Genomic DNA, 27,048 nt, shown 5'->3' with positions numbered 1-27,048 from the left:
GCCGACCTGCATAAGCTTGAAAACATGCCACCGTGTGCTCCGTATCAGCTATGCAGTCCGTGTGCTTGCAATTAGCATCACCTGGCTTTATGTTGCGTATACATTTTGAAACTTTCTTTTGTTCGCACGCACATGAGCATGTCGTCCTTGCAATTGTTAGAATTTTTCACTTGTTTGCTATCCTCTGTGACTTGGCTACTGCCAATACAGTTAGGGAGAATAAAGGGCCATTGTGGCCTGCTCATAAATGTTTCAAGTCGTCACGCCACAGTATTTTTCTTGAAATGAATTAGCTGTTGGGTGGTAGAAAATGCACTAAATAGATTGGCAGATGGCACACACTCGCTATGAGTTACTAAGTTTAAATTACTTACATAGAATGCCTCGAAGACCGAGTATGTTAAACAGAAGAGTAACACTGGTAGAGGGCGACGGAAGTTTCATGAGTTATAGATTACGTCTCGCTCTACTTCCCTTTTTGCACAGTAAAAGTATCTCAAATACACTCTTCCAAATCTTCTACTTCTCCCGTTATAACTTATAATCGGGTGGTATTGGTATATGGACTGGAAAATGAAAAGATTTTGAGAATGCATGTTAATTCCGCCAAACAGGATGGAGGAATGGGTCATTCCGAGCATAACACGCTGTTTTGGCTTTGTCAAGAAGCACCTAGCTAGCACTTCACTTTTACCATCTTTGGGACCAGCTTGGTCTGTGCGTGTATATGTATGTGTGTGTGTGTGTGAGAGAGAGAGAGAGAGAGAGCCAAAAAGGTATTCCCATTTTTCTTTTGCATATGACGAAGAAGCCATGCAGTCGCGACTTCTTTTGACTTTACAACCCTGACTTGGTACGCACACCAGGCGCTTTTGTACACTAAAAATGTTCAATTTCACTGTCGAAGATACAGAAGATTAGTTGGAGCACAATAATATGAACAAGTATCATTATAGCAAGAAAACAGAAGGCCAGAGGCTTCTTTACATGTTTTAGGAGAGGGACGTGATTGGTTCATAAGAGAAACCGAAGCCGGTTTCTCTTTCACCATCATGAATAAATCTTACAGAGAAGGTTAAAATTAATTCCACCTCTTGATAAGAAGAGCTTGAGGAAAGCTGCAGAAAAAATTCAAGAACCCATTATACCTGAAGAAAGCAATACAAAGTAGGGAAACAACTTAACTCACTCATTATTGCAAAAATATACCTACAAGATGCATTTTTTATGATACAATTTACATTTCAGACAGGAGATTGCTGATTTTCTTCAGCTCTTTCAGTGCTGCTATGGCTGTGACCTGCCCTTTCACTCCAAGAGAGTTTTTTGGCATGTTCACGGGTCCAACATGACTCCTTTCAGGCTGCAACGCAGATTCAATCACCTGCAAGAAATGAGATTCCAGATTGTTCAAAAGCCCTTTTGGCACATAGCTTACCACCTTATCTGATATATACCTTAGAAAGCACAAAAGTCCTCTAGAGTGTCTGAGGTTGTGTTTGTTTCACCACAGATCTGAGATCCTGTGATTTGATATCATAGGGATCTCAGACCTATAGATTTAAGGTCAGACCTCTCCTCAATCCCACCTTAAATTCATGGTTTTCACATGTAACATGGATTTTAAATCCATGCTACTGAGATCCTCAGTTTAAACCCCAAAACACACCATTTTATGCAATCTTGGATTTAAGATCTGAGGCTATCAAACACAACCTATGGAAATTAAATGGTTGTCGTTAACTATTGAGCAGATGCATTATTTCATTTAATAAAGCGCCCTAAAAATTAGTTAGGGCTTGTGGTCATTGCCACGATGGAGACTCAGATAGTCAGTTCTACATGGAACAGATGACGGCAATTACATAAAGGAAAAATGATGACAATTACATAATAGATAGGCAACAAAAAAAATCATATTTTCCAATTCAAGGATGACTAGCCGTAATCTATAAATACATGTTCAAGTCCTAAAGGTACTTATTTAAATCGTTAGATGAAAAAAACATGGACTACCAAATTTAACAGGCAGAACTAGATTAATTGGTAGAAGAGAACCTTGAGTATTTTACAGCACAAATAAAATTGCATGTAGATCCAGATTCTGGTTTTCTATACAATCATATAGACCAAATCCTTGCTCACACTTGCAGATCTTATAGGTTCGAAAGAGCAACGTTGTCTACACCATCACATAGATCAAGGTATTATCCACACCTGCAGATCTTATAGGTCCCTAATATGCTTTATTTGAAACACACACGTCCACAAAATTGACAATTTGACAAAAAATATATTTCACTAACTGTTAAGTCTTAAAAGTTACCTGAATATTTTCAGTCATAGAGTGTCCAAGATTTCTTAGAGTGGCCCTCAAATTTTTCTCTGTATCATCTGTTCCACTTCTAGGTAGGGAGCAAGCGGGACACCTTTCTGCACTTACTGAACCAGAGTGGTGCACAACTTGGGCCTTTGTTTTCTTTGTCTCAGCATCATCTCCTTTAACAGTCTTTCCCTCATCACTATTTCGTCCAAACTTCCAGAACCATTGGAATTTAGTAAATAATTTGCGATCTTTGAAGGGCGGTTGTTTTTCGGTAACTAAGTTGCTGGTAGCCAGAACATCTGCTTTAGAAACACCGTCTTTTCCTGTCGCTTTTGTAAAGTTAAAATCGGGAGGTTGCTGTGGGCTTGTTGAAGCACGTGATTCCTGCACAGCACTAGGATCAGGATCACCAATTTCATCAGATAAAACTGCATCGGTGCTGCTCTTTTCAGAAGAATTTTCATTTTCTACATCTTGACCAAGAGAAGCAGTGGAAGTGGAGAAGATAGGAAACTTATCTTCACTAACTGGAAGCCCGCTCAAGCATTCATCAACAACTATGCATGCAAATTCCTTATTGTTCTCCTTAATCCGGCCTTCACGACCTTTTTTCTCATCCAAGTCAGGACCTGAGCCTCCAGTCCCAGAAACACCCCGTGGATCACTCTCTTCCAAGCCTAATGATCTCCTCTTTATAGGCTCACGAGGATCCTCTTTACCATTGTTCAAGTTATTTGCAAAAGGCTCAGCAGTCTGTTTTTTTCCAAGTCTATCTTCAGGTGAAAGATTGCTTGTGTTGCACCTTTGAACACCTGATCTTTGCAAAACAGAGGTTTTCCATTTACGTTCCCAGTAGCTCTCTGGGATGAGACCCACCAAAGTACCGGGGGAGAGTGAACCTGAGACTCTAAGAGGAGAAGATAAACTATGGGCTCTTCCATTTGATGATCTGCTTCTGTAAAAACTAGGTGAGTTTGGCAAAGAAATACTAGTGTCAAAAGCGAGAACCTGTAGTGATCTTGCCTTTTCAACCAGTCCTTTGACATCTACATTTGGGGGGAAGTTCAACAGCCTCTGAAGACAGGAAGTGGCATTTTCAGTGCCTAGCAATGAAGATCTCAGTTGGAGAAGCATGGAAACAGCGAAAGCTGAAATAAATTTTCCAGAATAAGACCTTGCTATTCCAAACTGAAAGTCATCTTCTTCATTACAATCAAGGGGTTCTTTAGGTAATTCAAATACAGCATCCCAAATGATCAACAGGTCTTTAAGCAAGAATTCTCGTCCAAATAGAACACGCAGCCAACGCAAAGCAAAGTACTGAGGTTCAACACCCAGATCCACTAGATGAAAATACAATGATGAGTCAACAAATGACAACAAGTGGTACAATGACAAAGATGCTTCAAGAACTGGAGGCAAGCCCATCAGAGATCCAATGGCAGGTGAAGTAGAAAAAAAGTCTGCCATGGCTACCATACCACCTGCTCCAGTCATTAAAGCATCAAACATGCAATAAGCATCATGTTCCATAAATCTTTCTGACAAAAGAATTCCAAGCTCTCCTTCTGCACCATATGCATCACATGCTAATATGACAGTCCTCACATCAGGATCAATCTCATCCAGACTACTAACTTTTTCCGAACTTCCTGACAAACCATCACTAGCCCCATTTTGCAATGCTCGATTTGTTAAAAGATAAGAACTACCATGTAGGAACTTCTTATCCACTCCCAGAAAATTCTCCGTGAAAGATACACAGTCAAACCTGTCATTGAAATGGTTCCTGTGGAGCTTCCTTAATTGAACCAAATGTTGTACGTCAACATGAAGCACATACAACAGAGGTGCCAAAAGTTCATGCATCCCTGAAACACAATTAAACAGAAAAATGACCAAGCATGCCAGAGAAAAGAGCACCATCAGGAAGAGCAAGCATGAGTCATGTCCCTATGGAGATGGAAAAGCAGCTCGGCTTGATGATTAACCAAACAGGTGCTTTTTGACATTGCTTAAACAAAATGTGAAGTGCATTGAAAATATCAAGTAAAAAAAAAAGAAAAAAGAAAAAATAAAAACTGACTTTCAGAATAAGAGTTTGGTATATATCCAAAAAGAAGAAAAAGAAAATTTGGTCCAAAAACACTTGACAGTCACATCATGTGCATTCTTCAAAAAAATGGGTCGCAAAAGCATAAAGGAGAAACAAGAAAAATCTAGCCAACCATGCCCCCGATAAAGCAAATTTCTTAATAACAGCAAGCAATCAGGAGTAGGAAAGTCATTAATTTGCTATCTTCTCAATGAAGGTTATTCACAACATCCATGCATCAGATAATTAGTTACGAAAAGCAAGCAAAGACAGTGTCTGTCAAATCAATGAACACAAAACTTTGCCTTGTCTATAATGAGTTTGTTGGTACTTAAGACACCAAAGCAGCAATATCCGCCGCAGCATTGCCTGACAAGCTGGGGTCTGGAAGTAACTGCCATGCTCTGGATACAGCCTTGATAAATCCTGATCCAACATTTTCTCCAGCTCAGCATTTCTAAAAAAGCGTCCCCAGGTGCTATCTGTTTGAAAAAAAAACAAACAATAATTAAACTATGAGTATGACAAGTAAAGCCAGTGACCAACAAGGAAAAAAGAAAAAGATTAGTAGTTTGAATTAGAAGCAAGAAGGTTTAAGCCATTTACATTCAGGCAAATAATGGTTCAAATTTCAACTTATGGAGGCCTTGCTTGAGTCAAGAACCGTTAGGCTTAGTTGATCACCTCATCAGCGTTCCAGCCAGAAGCTTAAGCCAGACCAATAACATTTTGACTCATTATTGTTCCTAAAGTTTTCAAACTTGTACCTGATCGACAGATGTGAGAGCACATGCTTTCCGATTAACTAGTTTTGAACTTTCAATAAGGACACACAACTACGCAAGTTCAAACTTAAAAAGCAAGCCAGAGTACCTGGATTCTGTGATAATGGGTTGTCAACGGCAAGATTATCAGCTTCAGAGCGAGTTTTGGCAACATATGGATCAACAAGAAGGTCTTTTCTCAAATCAGCATACCTGCCATGTGGACCCGTTAGAGATCGATACAGGTTATGAGAGACTTCTGAATATAACCGTACCACCAGAAAAGAATAAAGTAAACTCATGAGAAGATGAACTTATAAAGTAATTAGCCGTAGCAAATCACACATTGCCAAATGGCATCAGAAAAACATCCATAGCCGCGGGACTGAAGCATGAAGTGTACTCAATCTGGCGGTGTTGTAATTGTAGAAGAACACACGAGTAGAGAAACTGACAATCTCTTATTACATACTTTCGGAAACCAAGATTTTATCCACTTAAGACTATCTGGACAGAAAAACACCTAAATTCACGATAGACCTCCACGAATACACAATCCATACAGGATAGGCCCTCAAAGAAGAAAAATATAAACAAAAGAAACACCCTTATTGTTCCAGTAAAGAAAAGGAAAGAAGACATTGACCATTACCGAGAGTCGGTTGGATAACAAGAATACGATCGCATAGAAGACAACCTAACGTACTATTTCCCATTCATTATTCTTAAGAGACTGTAAGTTCATCTGCGAGCAGAAAAGGAAAAAGTTTATCCTTCACCAAATGATCATTCATCTCTGTTTGGTATCATTGTTTTTTTCCACTAAAGAACGAATATTTTCAAAAACAAGCCCTTATCCAGAATTGGCGAAACAAAAATTAATATTGAAGAACTATCGTTTACAGAAACAAGCCATTATCATCTAGAATTGACAAAATAAAATTACACACCAAACAAACAATCTATTTGTTCCACACATCAAGGAAATCCATATACTACGAACATCGTAAAGGGAAAGCAACAATTCAGCAAAGATCAGCATCGATGATGCTTCCACCGTTCAACAAATTTAAATTTTAATCTAGCAATTAAACACTCGAATTTTCCAACATTACCTAATACAACGTAGAGCAACATATCTTCCTGTAAAGAACCTGTGATTTTCAAAGAAAAGAAAGAAAGAAAAGCATTTCCTCCAAGGACCATCAAATTCAAAGAAACAAAAACAACAAACAGAAGGCTCACCTCCTTCGAGAATTGGCAGCAGCTCGTCGAAGATCCTCAATGGGAGAAGAAGCGGAAGGCAAAATCCCCAAGTTGATACGCCACTTGACACCTCTAAGGTTAGAGAGACAAGGATTAAAAGACAACCCCTCGTCGGAATTGGTGGTCGATAGAGCGGCCTCTTCGTGTGCTGCAGACATTCCTCTTCCTCCTCTCCTCTATCTCGAAAGGTTTTCCCCCTCTCCTCTATTTCGAAAGGTTCTAACTACCCAAATCCACAAAAAGTTCAGGGAATGAAAGAATTTTATGATAAACTGATCTCTCTCTCTCTCTCGCAGAGTGTACGTGTTTCTAGCACTAGCCGGTGGGAACGGCTCTTCATACGCCTTTTAATATGATTACTACTGTCATTATCATCCTTTGGACAAACTTCGCATTCATTTTTACGGTGAAGCCGAGGAGAATACAGGGGGAAAGCTCGAATTTCCTCGGAAAAAATTTAATGCCAAAACGTGAGATTTCCTTTTCATATTCACGAGCGTGAGCTTGAACTTCGAGTCCAACAAGTACGCCCATTTACTAAATTCATGGTTTTATTTCAGCAGTTCAGAATTGCTGACTTGCCGTTCCGGCTCGCGATTCTCACACCTGTCAGCTCATCTCGAGGGGACCCATATTCATTTAAATCTGATCTCGTTTGAAGGTGGGGTTCGGAAAATTATGAGAAACACACGCTTTATTCGCACTTTAAAAGAAAGTGTTACTTTCGTTCTTCTTTTTAATTAGAACACATAACCTTTTTCTAGGATGTATGGCTACGGACGGCCCCAACTATTTCTTTCCCTTTTTTTATACCCATACATCATTTGTTGTGATACAGCAAATGGCTCATCTATAGGGACCGGCTAAATAATGAACTAACTCAGAAACCAAGTTTATGGTTCTTTGAATTAGTTAGAAACGTATGGAGATAAAAACAAAAGTACAGAAAATCATACAAAAAAGGTATACACCTTTGATGCACGTTGAATTCTGGTGTTCCATTCAAAAGCCAAGTCTACATACTACGTAGCACATTTGTAAGGCGGATTTATGGAGAGCAACAAGACAGAGAGAAAAAGAAAATACAATTTAATTATACATATAAATGTTTTTAACGTATATATACGCATTCCGAACATAATTAAGCAATTTACTCCAAGATAAAAGGGTTTCTTTCAATGGCATAGTGGAGAGGGTACACCAATTAAAGCCAATGCATCAGCAACGCAGGATTACTTGCAAGTTCATAACTAATTAACGCACATTGTTCTCTTCTCTTATTTATATAATGTACATGTACATTTGATAAACTGAGCATTGACTTTGATCATATAAATGCTATGTAGAAAGCCGAATTCAGTCAAAGCAACCTCAATTATTAGAAATTTGAACCTAGCGCTGTACGTTAATGTATATGCATCTAATACACACACTCTCTCTCTCTCTTGAAAAAGATTGGTATGCGCTATGACCATGATCTGTACTGATCAAGTATCATTCTGGTGGGGATATCTCTCTCTCTTAAGAAAAGACTGACGTTAACATTATTTCATTGGACAACTATCATTCCTATGGGGAAGGAATGATGGGTGTAAATCGACAAAACAAAAATGTATTTGGTATGGCAGTTGGTCTCTCTTTCTCCACACACATACATACATACTCACACCCACATCATGGGTGCAAATCAACAAAACAAAAACGTATTTGGTGTGGCAGTTGGTCTCTCTCTCTCTCTCTCTACACACACACTATATATATATATATATATAATGTGATGTGGGTGGGCGGTTAAGTCGCAATAATCAATGGAAAGTTGATAAAGGGGGCGGTAAGGTCGGCGCAGTGACAAGAGGGGAGAGGGAGAGGGAGAAGGAGAAGGAGGGATGCCTGCATGTTCTTGGATGATGTTAGACTACGTGAGAGATGGATAAACTTCAAGACGAGGCCGGTGGTGTGCGCTCATATTTCAGGTGAAGAGAGAGAGAGAGAGAGAGAGATGGAGGTCTTCATTTTATTATTGTTCTTGTCAACGTCGATCCTTAAGTTCTCACGTATGCTTTACATGTATTACATGACGGTCATCAGTACCGTCGCTAAATTTAAAAAATGAGAGTGGCCACAACTGTCATCGACGTGCAAGCTCCCGTGAAAACTGAGTTTATTTTAAGTGAGCATGACCGCGGGCAGATAGCAAGAGATAAGAGGGAAATGTGTTGAGAAAATGAAGACTCAGGTCTGCCATTCTATTGCCTGAGCTTATCTTCACGCCGCTCATGCAGAACTTAGCTAGCAGCCAGGCCGGCTGCACCCTCATCATATTATTCGAATTAAAAAAGAAGGGAGTTATTTAACAAATTCTTTCGATGACTTTAGCTATCATAAAAGATCAAGTCAGTTGTAGTAGATTTGTTTAAGCAAGCTGGAGTAATATCATTTTTCATATTCGCACGCATAGGCCGAAAGGTTTTAAAAAGGTCATCTTGTTGCTTCGCTTGTTTGGCTGGTGGTTTTGAAGATTGACCGTTTGGTTGATGTAAAAGTGGCACAAAGCTGTGACTCTCATCTGGTTTTCTTCTTTTGCTTTTTGAATGAATGATAGCTGGTACTTTTTGGATTTTCGTTGAACATCTTCATATTTCTTCTAGATGAAGTTTTTAGTCCTTCTCTTTCAATACGGTGCCCATATTTGAGGATGATTGATTGATCACACGTGGATATATGTACGTAGCCGGCGTTGATTTCTTCAAAATTCTAAGTAGATCATAGACTACGAGATCAATGCATGGCAAATTTTGCAACCTGGTTTTGAGACTTGCTTTAGATCAAACATATTTCCATGCTTTTCCTCAGATTGGCCGATAGACAGATGCCTTTGGAGTTCGGGCAGCAACTACCCATCAAACAATAAGGCCGCTTCTCTATGCCAATCCTCTTTGGGCAATCAAAATCTAAGTTTAATAACAAAACTTGAACTTAACTAAGTTAATGCTTCTTCTGTTTTTTTGATGGGCAGCGACATGCAGCTACTTTGGTTGTCTTTGGGTGTAAATGGGTCGATAAGATTTGATTATCAACTTGAAATTTAGGAGTATGAGTGTAAATGGGTCGATAAGTTTTGATTATCAACTTGAAATTGGATCCATTTAATAAAATCCGATAAAGAAAAATGAGCGTGAATCCGAATCAGATCTAGACTTGGACTGGGTATAATGTAGGTGACCGATCTAAATACGAATTTAACAGCTGTTCACTCACAATCTGCAATTAGTAATGCCTGATGCGCATCCGGTGCCTGGAGCGTTCAGAAACCTGCTAAAAACGACGTTGTTTTCGTCATTTTTAACACCTTTTTTTTTTTTTTTCTTTTCCCGTTTCCACCAACTTAAGAAAAGGGGTTTAGGTGCACCGAAAACCTCTTTCCCTCGGAGCCTCTCGACTCTCGAGTCCCCACTCCTGTCTCCGACGACTACTCCGGCGCCCCTCTCCGCTATCCGACGATCTCGAGCGAGCCTCTCTCTCTGACGACCACCGATTCCACGGGTTAGTTTGTCATTAATCTTTCTCTCCCTCTAAGGCTGCCTCAAAGTCTAGTGTATGCATTTCTGATTAGTGCTTTCCTATTTACATCTAGCCATTGAGAAAATGCTGCCAAGCTGATAAAGAAGCCGTTCTATGATTATGCATTGTCTAGCATGGATTACTTTAATCACGTCCCCATGTGACAGATTTTGCGTCTGCAAAAAATGATTTTCATTTAGTTGTTCTTGTCTTAATTGTTACTTATCCCCATTTGGCTACTGCTATTCCGATAACTGATGAGTTAAGGTTGAAACTTGTAAGTTTGTGTTGCTGAGGTCCGTATTAGATTTCAAACGAGTTTCAATCTCCATATGTATGTTAATATGGTATTTCTAGGTAGGCCTTGAGCGGGGTTCTAACGGTCAATGGTGGCTAGATAGTAAGTACTATTGGGAAGTTTCTATATGAAGGAACGAGTTTTGAACGTGTTGGATCAAGGCAGCTAGCTCTATGCTAATTGCTGTATGTGTAACTATTTAATACACAAACAAGTACACAAGTGAAAGGACAGAGAGGCTCCAAGCTAGCTAATCAGATAAATTAGGACCACATAATTCACTGTCAATGAACGTAGATTCCATTTTACTCGTAATAATATTGTAAATATTTAAGGTTTTCATGGTATACAATTTAATGATATCTAAGCCAAATAAATATGACAGATTCATATAAATTTGGTGCCATTGCAATTGAGCTCTATTCACTACTCCTTGCAACTTGGTTTTGGAGTTAGTTCACAATTTATTGCAGATTCAATCTGTTGACAGGCTTAATGTAATCTAATGAAAGCCATCATATTCGGCTTGTGTTCTACTTCTTAAGCTAGCAATTTATTGCAGATTCAATCTGTTGACAGGCTTAATGTAATCTAATGAAAGCCATCATATTCGGCTTGTGTTCTACTTCTTAAGCTAGATCTGGTTGAAGTTGTAAGAATTACTATGTTTACTCATACATGGTTGATTAATGTTTCTTAGTATCTTGCTGGCAGTACCTAGAACATAAGAGGGATTCTTCATCTTCTCTGGTTCTCGATTGTAAAGATGTGGAGATCTAATTTCAAAATTTTTCTTAGTTTGTTTATGTGTTAAGATGATTCAAGACATTATTTTTATGGATATTATCTACTTCGCAATTTTGGTCTTGATGCTTATGCTTCAGTATGCCTCAGTTCACTTCACTTGGCTTCCCAAGCTTAGTGTGTCGCTTCGCCTCATCTCATTTTACAACATTGACTGTTACATTCTTACTGAATGCCTCTGTTTTCTTTGAATCTTTGTGTTGTGGTCTTGATTTGTAGCTGCTACCTATCTTCTCCAAACTGAGGAAAAGCCGACTTTCAGAAAGCAACGATGGTTGTTAGGATTAGATTGTCACGGTTTGGGTGCAAAAACCGGCCATTCTACAGGGTGATGGCAGCTGATAGTAGGTGCCCAAGAGATGGAAAACACCTTGAAGTGTTGGGTTATTACAATCCTTTGCCCGGTAATTGTCTCCTCTTTCTTTTTCTTGAAGATAGTTTGTGGGTGTTACACGATTGGTGCTACTTTGATCTCCAGAACTGTTATTGAGAGGATGGATTTTCTAGTTGTGCAGGACAGGATGGTGGGAAGCGCATGGGTTTGAACTTTGATAGAGTCAAGTGAGTCTCCCTCTCACCAACATTCATGTTGTTGTGTACATAACTTTTTTTAATTTGTGCTATTATTTCTGTTGATTGATTTGTCGCTTACAAATTGAACTTCAGACTGTTGGGTAAAGAGTTTAATAGTGTTTTTTGAGAAAGGGATTGAGATGGAGGGAATGATTCATTTTGGTTTGATGGAAAAAGTAAATATTTGATAATAAATTTATTATTTACCCTTGCAATTTCCTTTAACCGAGAGACAAATGTTTTTTTGATCCTTATGCTCTTTTTTGGGGAAGGTTCAAATATTATCTTTGCTCATAAACTCACTCCCTATACTTGGTTTTGGTTTCTCTTCTCGTGTGGCTGCACAAATGTGTGGGCCTGTGAGTTTATCTTGTCATTGCAGTATTTCTTTGTTGGTAAGGATAATTGCGCACGACAATGGCTCATTGATTGGTGCATGATGGCTGGTTAATGTTGTTACAATGAAATGTTCAATATGAAAAGATGGGGTGTCATGTCTACAAGAATCTGAATTTCCAGTGAAATGCATAATATCGTGCTGCTAGGCACTTTTCATGGATGTGACATTTTGGGTGAGTTTGTTCTTGTGCTTTTCGTATAGCACCCGAGGGATGATTGGCATGATTCACATCTCCTTCTCAGATCTCAAGAAGGAAAGTCTTGTTTCCAGTTGTTTACCTCTCATAAAGATCATGCAACTTTTGTCATAATGACTTTGCGCTCGTCTCTGTGGATACCAAATGAAAGACACTATCATCTAACCATTGTTTGATGGTGCCAATGGTTTTCCTATCTAGTAACTTTCATTTATCATCAGTCATATTCGTTGGCCTGTTATTCTCAATGGATGCATACAACTCTTTACAATAGAGCAAATCCTCAATTTTTGTTTTCCATATAGTCCAGTTGTTTCTATTTAGAGAGATCATCATAGTGGGGGTCGACTCCATATTTCAATAAGAATGAACACAAGAAACTTGATACTCTGATACCACTTTGTTATAGTAGTTTTCCCCCAACAAAGTTGTTTCCAACTTGAAAAATAACTCACGATATGAGTATATTCTTGTAAAGATTGATTACCCCTGCAAACGAATATTTGGGAAGACAATAACCAGCCAAAAACATCACTTAATGCTGTCATAAATGCTTTCAAACTTCAAGCATGCATATATCCAATAATTACGCAACTAACAACAGCCTTTAACATCAACATAACAATCCAAACAAATTGATTTTATAAGAGAGATTGCACAAAACTGCTGAAAATCGGAATCACTCGGCTGCTAGCACAAAATTGAGTTCCCAACGTCAATATTGCAGTAATATATGTCGCAATATATGTTAGATAGTGCAGAAAACAAGAGACACCAATATACGTGGAAAAACCCCCAATAATGGAGTAAAAAACCACAAGCAAGAGAGATACATATATTTCAAACAGACAATACAACCACATTAATAGGTGTTGTTTTTTTTTTGCAGAGAATATCATAAATCATCCTAAAAAATAAATGCATATGAAAACAACAAGAAAAGAAATCACCACGTGTTCTTCTTTTTTTCCCTTGTTTTCTTCATTTTCTCTCTCTGCACTTGCACCCAAACGACTGCACGAACCCTCCTCAACCGTGTTCTTCTTCTTCCTCTTTCCTTCTTGCCTACCTCCTCCCCTTTTCTTCTTGTTGTGTGTGAGCCGCAAGAAGGAAACCATCTTTTTCTTCTTCTTCCCAAGGAGAGTGAAACGAGTGAGGGAGAGGACGTGAGAGAGTAGGGCACCATCGGGTGCCCTTCCCCCTTTTTTTCCATCGCCCGGGTCGGGTCCTCTCTTGAGGTTGGACCCGACCCAACACCAATTACTGTTTATGTTTTGGTGAATATAACCTAGAGATACAAGGATTTGTTGGTGCAAACATGACAGATAACTTGAACTCTAATAAGTCTGTTACTCTCCTTTTTGTTATGTTTTTACTTTTGCAGGGGAGGGGCTGTATCATGGCAGTCCAGGTTGCAGAAGTGTGTTGCTCTTTCTACTATAGAGGCAGAATATATTGCAGCAACTGAAACTTGTAAAGAGTTGTGGATGAAAAGTTTCCTTCATAATATAGGTCTTAATCAGAAGACCTATGTGTTGCATTGTGTTGCATAAAGAGTTGTGGATGAAGAATTTCCTTCATAATATAGGTCTTAATCAGAAGACCTATGTGTTGCATTGTGATAGCCAAAGTGCTAAAGAATTCAGCTTTTCACTCAAGGACCAAACACATTGATGTTAGATATCATTGGATTCGTGATATGCATGAGCAAAAACTAATGCACTTAGAGAAGATACATACAAAGAAGAATCCTACAGATATGATGACGAAGTCTCTATTTAAAGAGAAGCATGACAAGTGTAGAGACCTAGTTGGAAATTGGAATGACTGCCTTTAAGGTAGTGCATTAAGTTTGTTCTTTTGTAGGTATGATCCTTCTCTTGAGGTTGGATGGGGAGTTTGTTGGTTCGGGTCCAGCCTCAAGAGAGGACCCGACCCAAACGATGGAAAAAAAGAGGGAAGGGCACCCGACGGCAATGTTATCCGCATCTTACGTATCAACAAAAACAATACGATACATGTTATACGCTACACATGCGTATCGCACGCGTATCGTACGATACAGGGTAAAAATGAAAAAGGGGCCCAACGGCCCCTTTTTTGCGTCTTTTTTTAAAACCTATGCTCCTCTCTCTCTCTTCTATTGTTTCTAAACACTGCAAGAAACGTGAGAGGGAGAGATTTTCTCCATTTGCATCAAGATTCGCCGGTGAAGAAGCTTTATTTCTTGTTGTGGGGAGTGTCGGGATGGTGGGAAGCTTGGAGAAAGAGGGTTTTTTAGTTTCTAACACCAAGAAGGTAAGAAATAACTCATTTTTGCCATTGAATCGTTCATTTCTCTTATTTCCTACGTTTATTTGTATGTTTTTACTTGTTTTGTGAAGGTATAATGTCGGATCCTGCATGGCAGTGGTGTACAAGGGTGAATACCAAAGATAGGTTAAGAGTTAAGTGCAATTATTGTAAGCAAATTATATCAGGAGGGATCTCTCGCTTTAAAAACCATATAGCTGGTACACACAGCGATGTGGCTGCTTGCAATGGCTCCCAAGAGAACCCATTGCCAGCATATGTAAAGCACCAACATATGGAGCTTCTTAATGCAGTGAAAGCAAATAGGATTGAAAAGGAAATGCAAGATGCAGAGGAAGGATATGGGGACCCACATGAACAGGAAGAAAGTGAAGGTGAAGATGTTGAGCTTGAAGAAGAACATGTTGGTGTCAGTTTGGGAACAACTAAAGGGAAAGACATTATGCATACAGGTGGTTCTTCAACTGCAACCAAAAAACGAAGAGGTGCAAGTGCAAGTACAGGTTTACGAGGACGTGGTAGGAGTGAGGGTCGTATTGGTGTTGGTAGAATACCTACTATGAAGTCGAGTAATATGTCTGGTTTGATCAAGATTTTTTTTCCCACTTATACTACTGTTGGTGCTCAGCCTGAGATTCGTACAACCATGTGTTCAAAAGATATTGTTGAAGCAACAGATGAAACCATATGAAGGTGGTTCTATGACGCATCCATTCCCTTCAATGCAACAAACTCTTTTCATTTTCAGGCTATAGCAGATGTGATTGCTACTGTAGGCCGAGGGTATAAAATGTCCTCTTTTCATAAATTGCGAGGTAAAATTCTCAACAATGTAGTTAGAGATGTCAAGGCATATTGTGATGAACTGAAATTGAGCTGGAAAGCTACAGGATGCAGTGTAATGGCAGATGGGTGGACAGACATCAAGAATAGAACATTGGTAACTTCCTTGTATATTGCCCTCTTGGTACTATGTTCTTAAAATCTGTTGATTTGTCTGATACTCTTAAGACTGCTGATGTTTTGTTTGAGCTTTTGATAAAGTTATACAAGAAGTTGGGCCTCAAAATGTTGTGCAATTTATCACTGATAATGCAACAAATTATAAAGCTGCAGGTGAAAGGTTAGCAACACGATATAGGACATTTTATTGGAGTCCATGTGCTGCTCACTGTGTAAAACTTATGCTTTAGGATCATGGTGAAAGAGATGATATGAAGTTGACAGTTCAAAGATGCCAAGAAATCACGAAGTTTATTTATAATCATGCTTATATCTTGAATTTGATGAGGAAATTCACAAATGGCGCTGAATTGATTCAACCTGCACAAACATGGTTTGCTACAAATGTTTTGACTGTGCAGGGTATAATCAAGCAAAGAACTCCTCTTAGGTAGATGTTTTCAAGTGATGATTGGGCTGCATATCCACATGCCTATAAAAGAAAGGCTATGACAGTTGTGGATACCATGTTCGATGCTGACTTTTGGGAATCATGTGTGCAGTTATTCAAGATTTGTGTACCTCTAGTGAAAGTCTTCAGATTAGTTGATAGTGAAGATAGGCCTTCTATTGGATATTTATACGAGTCTATGGACAGAGCCAAGGAGGCCATTAGAAATAATATGAAGGGAAAAAAGAAGTTGTACATGCCTATATGAAAGATTATAGATGAAAGGTGGTCTGGACAACTTCATCATCCACTTCATGCAGCAGCCTACTACCTAAATCCTGCTATTAGATATCTTCCCACTTTTAAGAAGGATAGAGATGTCAAGTATGACATGTTGGATTGTATTGAGGTATTAGTAAGTGATTATAAAGAACAAGACGCTATCCATATGTCAATCAATAAATATGATACGGCTTTTGGTAGCATGGGGAGAGACACATCAATTCGATGCAGGTCAACTATGCATCCAGGTATTAGAAAAAGAGACTTTATACTTTTTGGTTTATTTTATTTGTTGTTTAGCTTCTACTTTCTCATATATTTATTCTATCTCATTTTTACTTTCCATCTGATATTAGATTTGTGGTGGGAAAGGTTTGAGCCTGATTGCCCATAAATAAGGAAGCTTGCAATTAGAATCCTCAGCCAAACATGTAGTGCAACTGGATGTGAAAGAAATTGAAGTGTATTTCAGCACATCCACAATAAGAAGAGGAATAGGTTGGAACATAAAAGGTTGAATGACCTTGTTTACGTTCGTTATAATATGAAGTTGAGACAAAGGTACACATCTGTTATGCAAAATAGCAAATTTTAACATATATTTTAATTTCTAACATTTTGTTAATTTGTTCTCTTGTTAGACAATTAGAAACAACATCTACGAGGAAGCATCACACTCAATATGATCCTGTCAACATTGACCATTTTGATATATTAGATTCTTGGGTTGAAGAAGAACAATCTGTAATACTTGATGACCTTGAGGACGATCTTGATTTTTTGAACCTTGAAGGAGTAGCAAAGATTATTGAAGAAGGAGAGGTTGGAGAGCAATGGAATGTTGGTGACATTCCATTTCCAACAGAGGGGAGAGGGGATAGAAGCACTTAATGAAGAAAATGAAGATGATCATGAAGATGATGATGGAAATGACGATTGTTGTTGAAACTTGAATGAATCATTATTGATAACTTTATGTTTTTACTTTTGAACTTATGAATTGTGATGTAATCGAATTCTCTTCAGCTGCTTATTATGTTATTTTGAATGTCTGATTTCTTATTTTAGAATGTGTTGTTCATAGTTCATAGTTCATAGTTCATAATCATGTACATGAATGATGAATGTTCCTTTAAATACATTTTTCTTGATTTTTTCTGATTTTTACTTGTTTTTCGGATTTTTTTCGGATTTTTTATGATTTTTTAGAATTTTTTACGATTTTTTAATATTTTTTTAAAATAAAAAATTAATTTTATGATACGTTTACGATACGTTATGATACGGCGTATAGGTCGGCCCGACCGATACGCGATACGCTATGCCAGTGATAACATTGCCCGACGGTGCCCTACTCTCTCACGTCCTCTCTCTCTCTCGTTTCACTTTCTTTGGGAAGAAGAAGAAAAGAGGGCTTCCCTCTTGCGGCTCACACACATCAAGAAGAGAGGGGTGGAGGTAGGCAAGAAGGAAAAAGGAAGAAGGAGAACATGATTGAGGGTTTGTGCAATTGTATGGGTGCAAGTGTAGAGAGAGAAAGTGAAGAAAACAAGGAAAAGAAAAGAAGAACACATGGTGATTTCTTTTCTTGTAGTTTTCTTATGCATTCGTTCTTTAAGATGATTTATGTTATTCTCTGCAAGAAGAACAACACATATTGATGTGGTTGTGTTGCTTCTTTGAGATATATATATCTCTCTTGCCCGTGGTTTTTTACCCAATTATTGGGAGTTTTCCACGTATATTGGTGTCTCTTATTTTCTGCATTATCTAGCATATATTTTGATATATATTGCTGCAATATTGGTGTTGGGAACTCAATCTTGTGCTAGTAGCCGAGTGATTCCAATTTTCAGCAACTTTGTCCAATCTCTCTTATAAAATCAACTTGTTTGGATTGCTATGTTGATGCTAAAGGTTGTTGTTAGTTGTGTAATTATTGGATATATGCATGCTTGAAGTTTGAAAGCGTTTTTGACAGCATTAAGTGTTGTTTTTGGCTGGTTATTGTTTTCCTAAGTATTCGTTTGCAGGGGTAATCAATCTTTGCAAGAATATACTCATATCATAGTTCTTTTTCATGTTGGAAACAACTTTGTTGAGGGAAAACAACTATAACAAAGTGGTAGCAGAGCGTTAAGTTTGATGTGTTCATTCTTATTGAAATATGGAGTCGACCCCCACTATGATGATCTCTCTAAATGGAAACAATTGGACTATATGGAAAACAAAAATGGAGTATTTGCTTTATTGTAAAGATTTGTATGCACCCATTGAGAATAACAGGCCAACGAATATGACTGATGATAAATAGAAGTTATTAGATAAGAAAACCATTTGCACCATCAGACAATGGTTAAATGACAGTATTTTTCATTTGGTATCCGTAGAGGCGAGTGTTAAGTCATTATGACAGAAATTGCATAATCTTTATGCGAGGAAAACAGTTGGAAGCAAGGCTTTCTTGATCAGGCAATTGGCAAATCTCAAACTTAGAGAGGAAAAACCTGTGTCAAAGTATTTGAATGAAGTGCAACACATAATTAATCAATTGTCAGCCATGAAAATGATATTAGATGATGAATCTCAGTTCTCTTCCTGATAGTTGAGAGACTTTAGTTTTTTCTTTGAGCAACTCCACTCCAGATGGTGTGCTAACGATGAAGCATGTAACCAGCAACATTTTAAATGAAGAGACAAAGAGAAAGTCTCTTGGTACTACTAGCTCACAAGTGCTAGTAATGGCAGATAGAAGAACCGTAACAAATGGTATGACAGATCAAAATCTAGGTCCAAATCAAGAGAAAAAATGACAGGTAAACGCTTTTACCATGGTATTCCAGGTTACAAAAAGATTGATTGCAGGAAATGAAAAAAAAAAAAACAAAAAAAGAATAGTCAAGAAAATGTGAAACCAAAAGAATACACTGCAGTTGCTTCAGATGATGAGGTAGTGTTACTTTTATCCGAGGAAAATGTTTGTCTTACAGTTGAGAATGGTGATTCTACATGGATTTTAGATATTGGGGCATTTTATCATGCCACACCATGTAGAGATTTGTTCTTATCTTACAGAGCAAGTGATCTTGAAGTAGTTCACATAGGCAATAGTGATACTTCGAAGATTATTGGGGTATGAGATGTTTGCATTGAGACGAACACAAGATGAAAATTGACTTTGAGAGATGTGAGACGTGTTCTAGATCTTAGAATGAATTTGATTTCTGTAGGAAGACTAAATGAAGATGGATATTGTACTTCTTTTAGTCAGGCTGGTTGGAAATTGACAAAAGGGGTATTAGTGTTGGTTAGAGGTAGCAGATTTGGCTCTTTGCATGGTATGAAGTCTCGAATCAGTAGTGTTGAGGTAAATGCAGTTACTGATGACATTTCGTCATATTTGTTGCATAGGAGGTTGAGTCACATGAGTCAAAGGGGAATCGATTTGCTCGCTAAGAAGAATTTGTTACCAAAGGTAGATGATGCACAATTATCTTATGATCATTGCTTGGTTGGTAAGTTGCATGAAATTTTTTTCAGAAACACTCTTCAAAAACTAAAGATGTATTAGATTTAGCTTATTCAGATGTGTGTGAACCTATAAATGTAACATGTAAAGGTGGAACATCCTATTTTGTCACATTTATTGATATGCATCTAGGAAGGTGTGAGCATTTACAATGAAAAACAAAATTGAAGTAAGTAATATCTTCATGACTTTTCATGCAGCGGTTGAGCGTGAGATTGGTAAGAAGATGAAGAGACTACATACAGATAATGGTGGTGAGTACATAGCTTCTTCTCTACGAGAATATTGTCTTAAGCATGGTATTAGACATGAAAAGGCTGTTCCCTATACTCCTCAGCAGAATGGAGTTGTAGAAATGATGAACAAAACTACATTTGAGAGAATCAGAAGTTTGCCATCTAGCTCTAAGTTGCCCAAATATTTTTGGGGAGAGGCAATGCGCTCTGCAGTTTATTTGATAAACAGATCTCCTTAAGTGCCTCTAGATGGAGATATTCCACAGAGAGTTTGGTAAGATAAAAGAGTTTGGTAAGATAAAGAGGTTAAGTATGATCACCTCTCAGTTTTTGGTTGCAAAGCTTTCATGCATGTACCTAAAGAACATCAAACCAAAAATAGATGATAAAGTTATTCCTCTAATATTTTTTGGTTATGAAGATGATGAATTTGATTACAGGTTGTGAGATCCAAAGAATGACAAAATCTACAAGAGTCATGATGTTGTTTTCAAAGATGATTAAACGATTGAAGATGTCATGAGAGACAAACAAACAATCAGGTGTGAATGTGTTAGCCGCCGGCTAACAAGGTGGAGGTGCGTAAAAGGGAAGAAGAGAGGGGAACAGAGGGAGAGAGGAAAATGCCAACGGCAAAATCCTCTTTAATTAGGGCAAAACACAAGCTTAAGTATAAAGCAACTGCGAGTCTAGACCGGACCGACTCCTACTGAAAGTAGATCCATATTGGATTAGTCTAACTTAAAAACATAAAAAAAACAGATACTGATGCTCAACCCAATCTGACTCCTACTGGTCACCCCACGATCCATACATGATCATAACAAAATGCTAGTGGTGTTCATGATGTGTAAAACCTGAAGAATTTTCATTTGAGCATGGTGAGACTAATGAAAATGTAAAGGAAAAGGAAATAGGGGCAATAGAGCAGTATACAGATGACAACCCTATGGATATGGAGACTCAAACTGATTATGAGCATGAGTTGGATGGGGAGCTTCTTCCTCATTCAGAACCAATTGAAGAACAATTTGGGAGAGATAAAAAAGCACATATACCATCTACTAGATATTGTACTAATGAATATATTATGTTTACAGATAGTGGAGAGTCAGAATTCTATGCAAATGTGCAAGATGATGTGCATAAAGATGAATAGATTCAAGCTATGAAAGAAGAGATGAATTCTCTATATAAGAATCACACTTTTGATTTGGTAGAGCTATGAAAAAGTAAGAAAATGCTGCAAAACAAATGGATCTACACGCTTAAAAATGAAGGCTAAGACAGGTTGAGATACAAAGCTTGGTCAGTGGTGAAAGGTTTCAAGCAGGAAAGAGGTATTGATTTTGATGAAATTTTCTCTCATGTGGTTAAAATGTCATCTATCAGGGTAATACTTGGTTTGGGAGTTGAAACAGGTAGATGTAAAAATTGTTTTTCTTTATGGAGATCTAGAGGAAGAAATCTACATGATATAGCCAAAGGTTTTGTAGTTGCTAGTTTGCAAGTTAAAGAAGACCTTGTATGGACTTAAACAAGCACCTAGGTAGTGGTACAAGAAATTTGATGTTTTTATGATAAATCGAAAATATCGTAAGTCGGCCGTAGATTATTGTCTACATCAGAGGGTTCTCATCAGGTATCATACTAGCTTGAATTGCGGACACCAGAGACGTGGTGTGGAGTTGAATGTAAAAGTACAAGTGTATGAAGGGAACATAACATTGATGTGTTGATTAACCTTCCAGATTCTTTGATACACTTTCCTTTTGACTTTTCAGAAAGAGTAAACTTTGTTTTGATTCATGTTCATGGCTTCCCAGTCCACATCCTCACTTACATGGTAGGGTGCTGCAGGTAAAAAAAGAAATTTGATTAAAAAAACTAAGTGAAAAGAAAGAAATGGTAAGTTGGCTTTCAAGAATAGAAAACTTCCAGGGATACCTGCATACTTTGTGTATGCTTCTTACTGCATGACAAAGTGTTTTACCTAAAAGTTCATCATGTGCTTGAGTACGCATCTGGTTGAGCTCTCTCTTGTAAATGTGCATGCTCTCTCTTGTAAATGTGCATGTCTGCATATGTTAATGTAACACTTGCTTGGCAAGTATTTGTTTAAATGCTTGTCTTGGTAAGTAATTGGCTATTTCTTTTTCTTGCCTATGCCTGGGCAATGTTAAACAAGGACTGCATGAAATGATGTTTGCCTTCAGCTTTTTGCTTTGATGATTAATGTGGTTTGGCGTTTGTCATTTGGAAATGCATTTTGAATCATTCCATATTGTCGTGGAGCTAGCATGTGTGTTCTTCCTGCCATGTAGAGAATGGAGTTACTGCAAGAGCTCTGATCCCATAAATTTTGAAGTTAAATGTACTCATGTGCTTCAAGACATGTGATAGCCCAAGTATGAGCAGGGTTATGAGGTTAAGCATTATGGTATATGTGTCTCAGGCTTAGGTACAGTCAAGTTTTTCTGCTTGCTATTAGGAGATTAGATGTACTGTTCTGTAACTACTTGTGATCATTAATCTCAGGGCAAACTTTATATAGAACAATAATAAATTTTATCATCAAGATGGAAGAGGATCATTATGGGCTTTGCTTGTTCGACAAGCGAGATCTTTAAGATGAGGATTTAAAGATTTTACCTATACTTTCTGGAGTAATTAAATGTTTATAGTTTAGACATTGCTTCTATGGTGTGAAAAGTTTCTCTAAATGCAAAACCTCAACCATGCAAGTAGCTTTGGGCTTGTCTGTTTATTGCTACTCAGACAGAACCTTCATGCTATTTGTGAGTTCAGATGCCAATAAATGGATTTGGCAACTTTCCTTGAGTAAACAGTTGGAAGTTTTAATTCTCTAGTCTCTACTGTAACTTACAGGGTTACGAATTTTCTTTTCCTTTCCTATAAACTATCTCCAGGAAACTGGTGCTATGGAAGCAAAAATGATGGACAAGTGTATCACGTGCATGTCTTTTTGCCATGGGAGTTTTCATGTCTACAAGTAATATGAAAAGAATTTGCAGCTAGAACTATTAACAATTTCCACAATGGAATTCCCAAGAGTAAGGTTGTTTACATATTTCATGCCGGCTTCTTTTATGAGGAGAAAAAAGAGTAATTAATTTGGCAGGTTACTTTTCACTGATCCTCCATAGGCCAATGTCAACTCATTGTTTCTGATATTCTCATCTACATGCTTGTTCTGCATGCAATGTTGCATAAGTTGCTCTGCTGTCTTAATTGGTTGACATGATGCAGCTTTATGCTTGAAAAATAGATTTTTTTTAGATGCGTACGTTCTGTTTGTCTGATTCATCTGCATGTGTCTGTGCCCGAAGTATGCACGCGTGCACTTAAGTTGCTGATGTCAGTGCTGTTTCTTTATTCAGATACTGGTTATCTGTTGGTGCTCAGCCCTCTGAACCAGTTCAACAAATTCTTTTCCGGGCAGGGCTTTTGCCGCCACCTCCTATGCTAGCAATGTCACGTAAAGGTGGGCCTCGTGATCCCCGTGTGATTGATCCTTTAAGTGGCCGCCCTCTTCCTAGCAGTAAGCCGGAATATGATGCCAAGGAATCTGAAGTTGAAGATGAAGCTGCAAGCTCTTGAAAGATATCTTTTGTGGTTGAGCAGTACAATGTAGTGGACAAAATTTTTTACAACTAGAAGGTTTTTTGGCATTAATATTGCACTGAGAATGGATTTTAGTTGTCTAGGAGTGTGTGCGCATGTGGGAGAGAGAGAGAGAGAGAGCGGTGGCAGTTGAGGCATGGTCACGTTTTCACGGTGGCTCTAGGGATGGTGTAAGAAGCGTTTCAATGTGAAGGTGGCGGGTCTGTCATGGTGGTCATCTTTTCGGGTGGCAGCGAGGAGTATTTGACAGATCAGGAACAGAGTAGCCTTTGAGGATGTAATCTCCAGTTTAGACCATTATTACTGCAAACTTTTAAATAATGTTGGGCAGCCAACTATTTTGGTTGCTACTATCAAGAATCAACTTTCAAATGAACTTGTCAGCGTCTAATGTGAAGCTTTCATATTTCCTCGACCACAAAAGCCGATAGGAATTAACGTCATGGTCATAAGTCTCATTTGCAGTCCTAATTTGAAGGCTAATTTTCTGAAGCTTAATCAGATCAGATACGAGTGGATGCTAAAAGTAGCGCTTCTATTCGCCAAGTTATTTCTGCGGTCTTTGAATCTTGGATTGTTGGCCTGTTGGGAACGAATCTGGAAGGATAAACTGCTCAATTGGCATCTAAGGAGGCGGATATAATAGAACATTGTCAGGTTGGTGTCTGCCCAACAGGCTACCCCGTCCACCGATCGCGAGCGAGAGAGAGGGGGATGTATATGCAGGTGTGAAGGGCGGCGTGGAAGTGCCAAGAACGGTGAAAGTAATGTGAGATTTGTAAACTTTACGTCTTGTCGCCTTATTATATTCCATAATCAAGAGGCTATTCTACATTTCGAATATGATGATGTCTTGGACCATGGAAAATGCACGTAGGTTATCTGATGTATACTTGCAAGGAAAGCATACGAACCTATGTTGACCCTTACACTTGCCGTTCGAGTCAAAAGTAGTCTGCCTGGGTCAAGTGCATTCAACATTAAGAAAATGTTAATAATCCGTGTTAACCATCTTGATAAGTTAGCCAAATACAATATTCGTTTGAATTGGATGTAACTATCACTTGACTCACTTCGATTTGTATCCGCTGTTCTCAATCTTCTTTCATTGGTTTATCTAATTGCACAGGAAAAAGGCAAAGGGAGGGATAATCAAAACCGACTTCATTTTTGTCATTCCTGGTGTGAAAGATGAGCACTGCTCTTATTTTGATGTCAGGCGACAGGAAGTGCAATTTCTAGGCATGCAAGAATGTGTGCCGTGCATGCAAACTCTAGGACGGAATATATTTTCTTCGTTAAGAGGCCACCTTCACTTCTATAGCACAAAATACTTAACCTAAACTTGTCACCTTGATCTGATCTAGACACAGCAAATGAAACCTTCAAATTATGCTCACATTCCCTCATTCAGCATGCAGGTCATTCATCAATCTCTAGCTCAGCTGCCAACTTAGTGCTGTCACCATCAGCATGGACAAAATCACTGGGATTTGCCTGTTCTTGCCGGTCTTCTTCATCGCAGCATGCTCTTTCACATTCACAATCACCAACAACTGCCAATTCACAATATGGCCAGCAATTCTATCAGGTGCCGGCTCACCAGAACTGTCTCCGACTGGGTTTCAATTAAAACCAGGCACAAGTTACAACATTCAGGCAACACCAAAATGGTCTGGCCGAATTTGGGGCCGAACGGGCTGCAATTTTGACAGTGAAGGGAATGGTGTATGTCTAACTGGTGACTGTGGTGGTAACCTTGAATGCAATGGACGCGGAGGACAACCACCTGTGACTCTGTTCGAGATCACTTTAGGAGACGGAAACACTGATGATTACTATGATATCAGTCTTGTTGATGGATATAACCTGCCAATTATTGCAAAGCCATGCAGCATAAACGGGCCTTGCAATGCCACTGGCTGTACAACCAATCTCAATTCAGGTAAAGCTCTCATAAAACCATGATGTAGCCAAATTCTATGGAAGATGCAGGACTTATCTAACCAAACATAGGTGTTTGATCACTAGGTTGCCCCAGAGAACTGCAGGTTGTGGATGATGGAGTGGTCGCATGCAAGAGTGCATGCAATGCATTCGGACTTGATCAATACTGCTGCACTGGGAGCTTTGCAAACCCCACAAGCTGTAAGCCCTCTTACTATTCTACAGTGTTCAAAACTGCATGCCCAAGGGCATACAGCTACGCTTTTGATGATGGGAGCAGCACTTTCACATGCAAGGCAGTCGCTTACACCATCACCTTTTGCCCAGCAGCTGACGGGTATTATGTTTTTCCTCTCTGGTTCATCTTCAGGCCTACAAAAAATCAATTGACATGCACTCAGAACTATGTGTGTTTGAGAGAGAGAGAGAGGAGTATATATTTGGTAGATATTTGCAAATTCAGAAAGAAGGCGACCAAGGATTAAATGATAGGCATGCATGATAGTTATAGATATGTGTATTCTTTCTGTAGGAGTACTTTGCTCCAATTACTAACTGTTCGAAGAAAAATGCAGGCCAAGGAGGTCCCATGGTGCAGACTTCATGCCTCCTCCTCCTCTGCCGCCTCCGCCTCCCCCCTCTCCCAACGCCACCGAGGTTGATGAACCGGACATCGATGCAGTCTCTTCATCAAGGCCTCGAACCGTCTGCAACATCTATTTACTCTCGCTCACCATCTATTTTGCGGTCTCTTTGAGCACATATTTTGAAATGTGATCCTGCTCAAGCTGAACCGTAACTTAGCTGATGTACTAACCATTCTTACATAGGAAGAACATTATATTTTTTTCCTCTCTTTCTTTGACGCATTTTACAGAAAGAACTCGTATTTCTGCTCGTTCTGCCAAAGCTTGCCTTCATCGGAAATCCACGTTTTTTCCTGCTCGGCAGATGGCAAGAAAGTGACGGAAAATAACTTAGGAAACATAGGAAGGAATAGATAAGAATATTTTGCCAGGAAGCAAACTTCTGAAGGCTTTCAAAAGTAAGCGGAATCCTTGGATTTCTCAATTGTCTATGTTCTTTGTGGAGAAGAAATTGGCAAGTGTGGACTTTATTCCCATCTTCACAAACAATTTTTCTGTTAAAGGCAACCTCATATAGGGATAGGAAGCCTTGGATTCTCTATAGCCAATCCAACTCCATTCAGATCCTCCCCCCAAATTCCCACTTGCCAAACAAGCTTTAAAATCCTCCTCCAAATTAATGCCTGCCAAACAAGCACTAAAAGAGTTTCTCAATCGTCTCCCAAACTCCTACTTGCCAAGCAAAAGCTATAGAGTTTTTCCCGCCTTGATTGAAGTTGCTAGTAAAAGCAAAGAAGCAAAAAAGTTCGTGGAATTTTAGTCATCTTGTCGCT

The 27,048-nt window shown here is 38.7% G+C and overlaps 4 protein-coding genes across 6 annotated transcripts; 3 read left to right on the top strand and 1 right to left on the bottom strand.

Annotated features, from left to right (window-relative positions):
- Window positions 1–765: 765 nt before the first annotated feature.
- Window positions 766–6,919, bottom strand: LOC116264809 (uncharacterized). Of its 2 annotated transcripts, none has more exons than XM_031645218.2 (6): window positions 6,431–6,919; window positions 5,295–5,398; window positions 4,727–4,903; window positions 2,327–4,197; window positions 1,210–1,384; window positions 766–1,118 (listed from the first exon to the last, which is right to left on the bottom strand). In XM_031645218.2, exons 1-5 carry the CDS (start codon window positions 6,607–6,609, stop codon window positions 1,238–1,240), a joined length of 2,478 nt encoding a protein of 825 aa, XP_031501078.1. In that variant the 5' UTR covers window positions 6,610–6,919; the 3' UTR covers window positions 766–1,118; window positions 1,210–1,237. The 2 variants fall into 2 exon arrangements, with proteins under 2 accessions (XP_031501078.1, XP_031501079.1); XM_031645219.2 differs by having other exon boundaries at window positions 1,214–1,384.
- A 2,911-nt stretch (window positions 6,920–9,830) lies between these two features.
- Window positions 9,831–24,057, top strand: LOC116264367 (30S ribosomal protein S16-2, chloroplastic/mitochondrial-like). Its single transcript, XM_031644524.2, has 4 exons — window positions 9,831–9,994; window positions 11,334–11,518; window positions 11,630–11,675; window positions 23,438–24,057. Exons 2-4 carry the CDS (start codon window positions 11,386–11,388, stop codon window positions 23,655–23,657), a joined length of 399 nt encoding a protein of 132 aa, XP_031500384.1. The 5' UTR covers window positions 9,831–9,994; window positions 11,334–11,385; the 3' UTR covers window positions 23,658–24,057.
- LOC126410539 (uncharacterized) lies at window positions 14,520–15,411 on the top strand. Its single transcript, XM_050080572.1, has 2 exons — window positions 14,520–14,581; window positions 14,668–15,411. The coding sequence occupies exon 2, from the start codon at window positions 14,673–14,675 to the stop codon at window positions 15,285–15,287; it is 615 nt and encodes a 204-aa protein (XP_049936529.1). The 5' UTR covers window positions 14,520–14,581; window positions 14,668–14,672; the 3' UTR covers window positions 15,288–15,411.
- A 147-nt stretch (window positions 24,058–24,204) lies between the features above and the next one.
- On the top strand, window positions 24,205–26,832 carry LOC116264366 (pathogenesis-related thaumatin-like protein 3.5). 2 transcript variants are annotated; one of them, XM_031644523.2, is made up of 4 exons: window positions 24,205–24,450; window positions 25,096–25,626; window positions 25,713–25,965; window positions 26,204–26,832. In XM_031644523.2, exons 2-4 carry the CDS (start codon window positions 25,155–25,157, stop codon window positions 26,403–26,405), a joined length of 927 nt encoding a protein of 308 aa, XP_031500383.1. In that variant the 5' UTR covers window positions 24,205–24,450; window positions 25,096–25,154; the 3' UTR covers window positions 26,406–26,832. The 2 variants fall into 2 exon arrangements, with proteins under 2 accessions (XP_031500383.1, XP_031500382.1); XM_031644522.2 differs by having other exon boundaries at window positions 24,811–25,626.
- The last annotated feature ends 216 nt before the right edge of the window (window positions 26,833–27,048 follow it).

The sequence above is a fragment of the Nymphaea colorata genome, chromosome 11, assembly GCF_008831285.2.
Source record: "Nymphaea colorata isolate Beijing-Zhang1983 chromosome 11, ASM883128v2, whole genome shotgun sequence".
NCBI classification, from domain to species: domain Eukaryota; kingdom Viridiplantae; phylum Streptophyta; class Magnoliopsida; order Nymphaeales; family Nymphaeaceae; genus Nymphaea; species Nymphaea colorata.
Note: the sequence above shows the minus strand (reverse complement) of the source record. Positions and strands in the feature narration are given on the sequence as shown.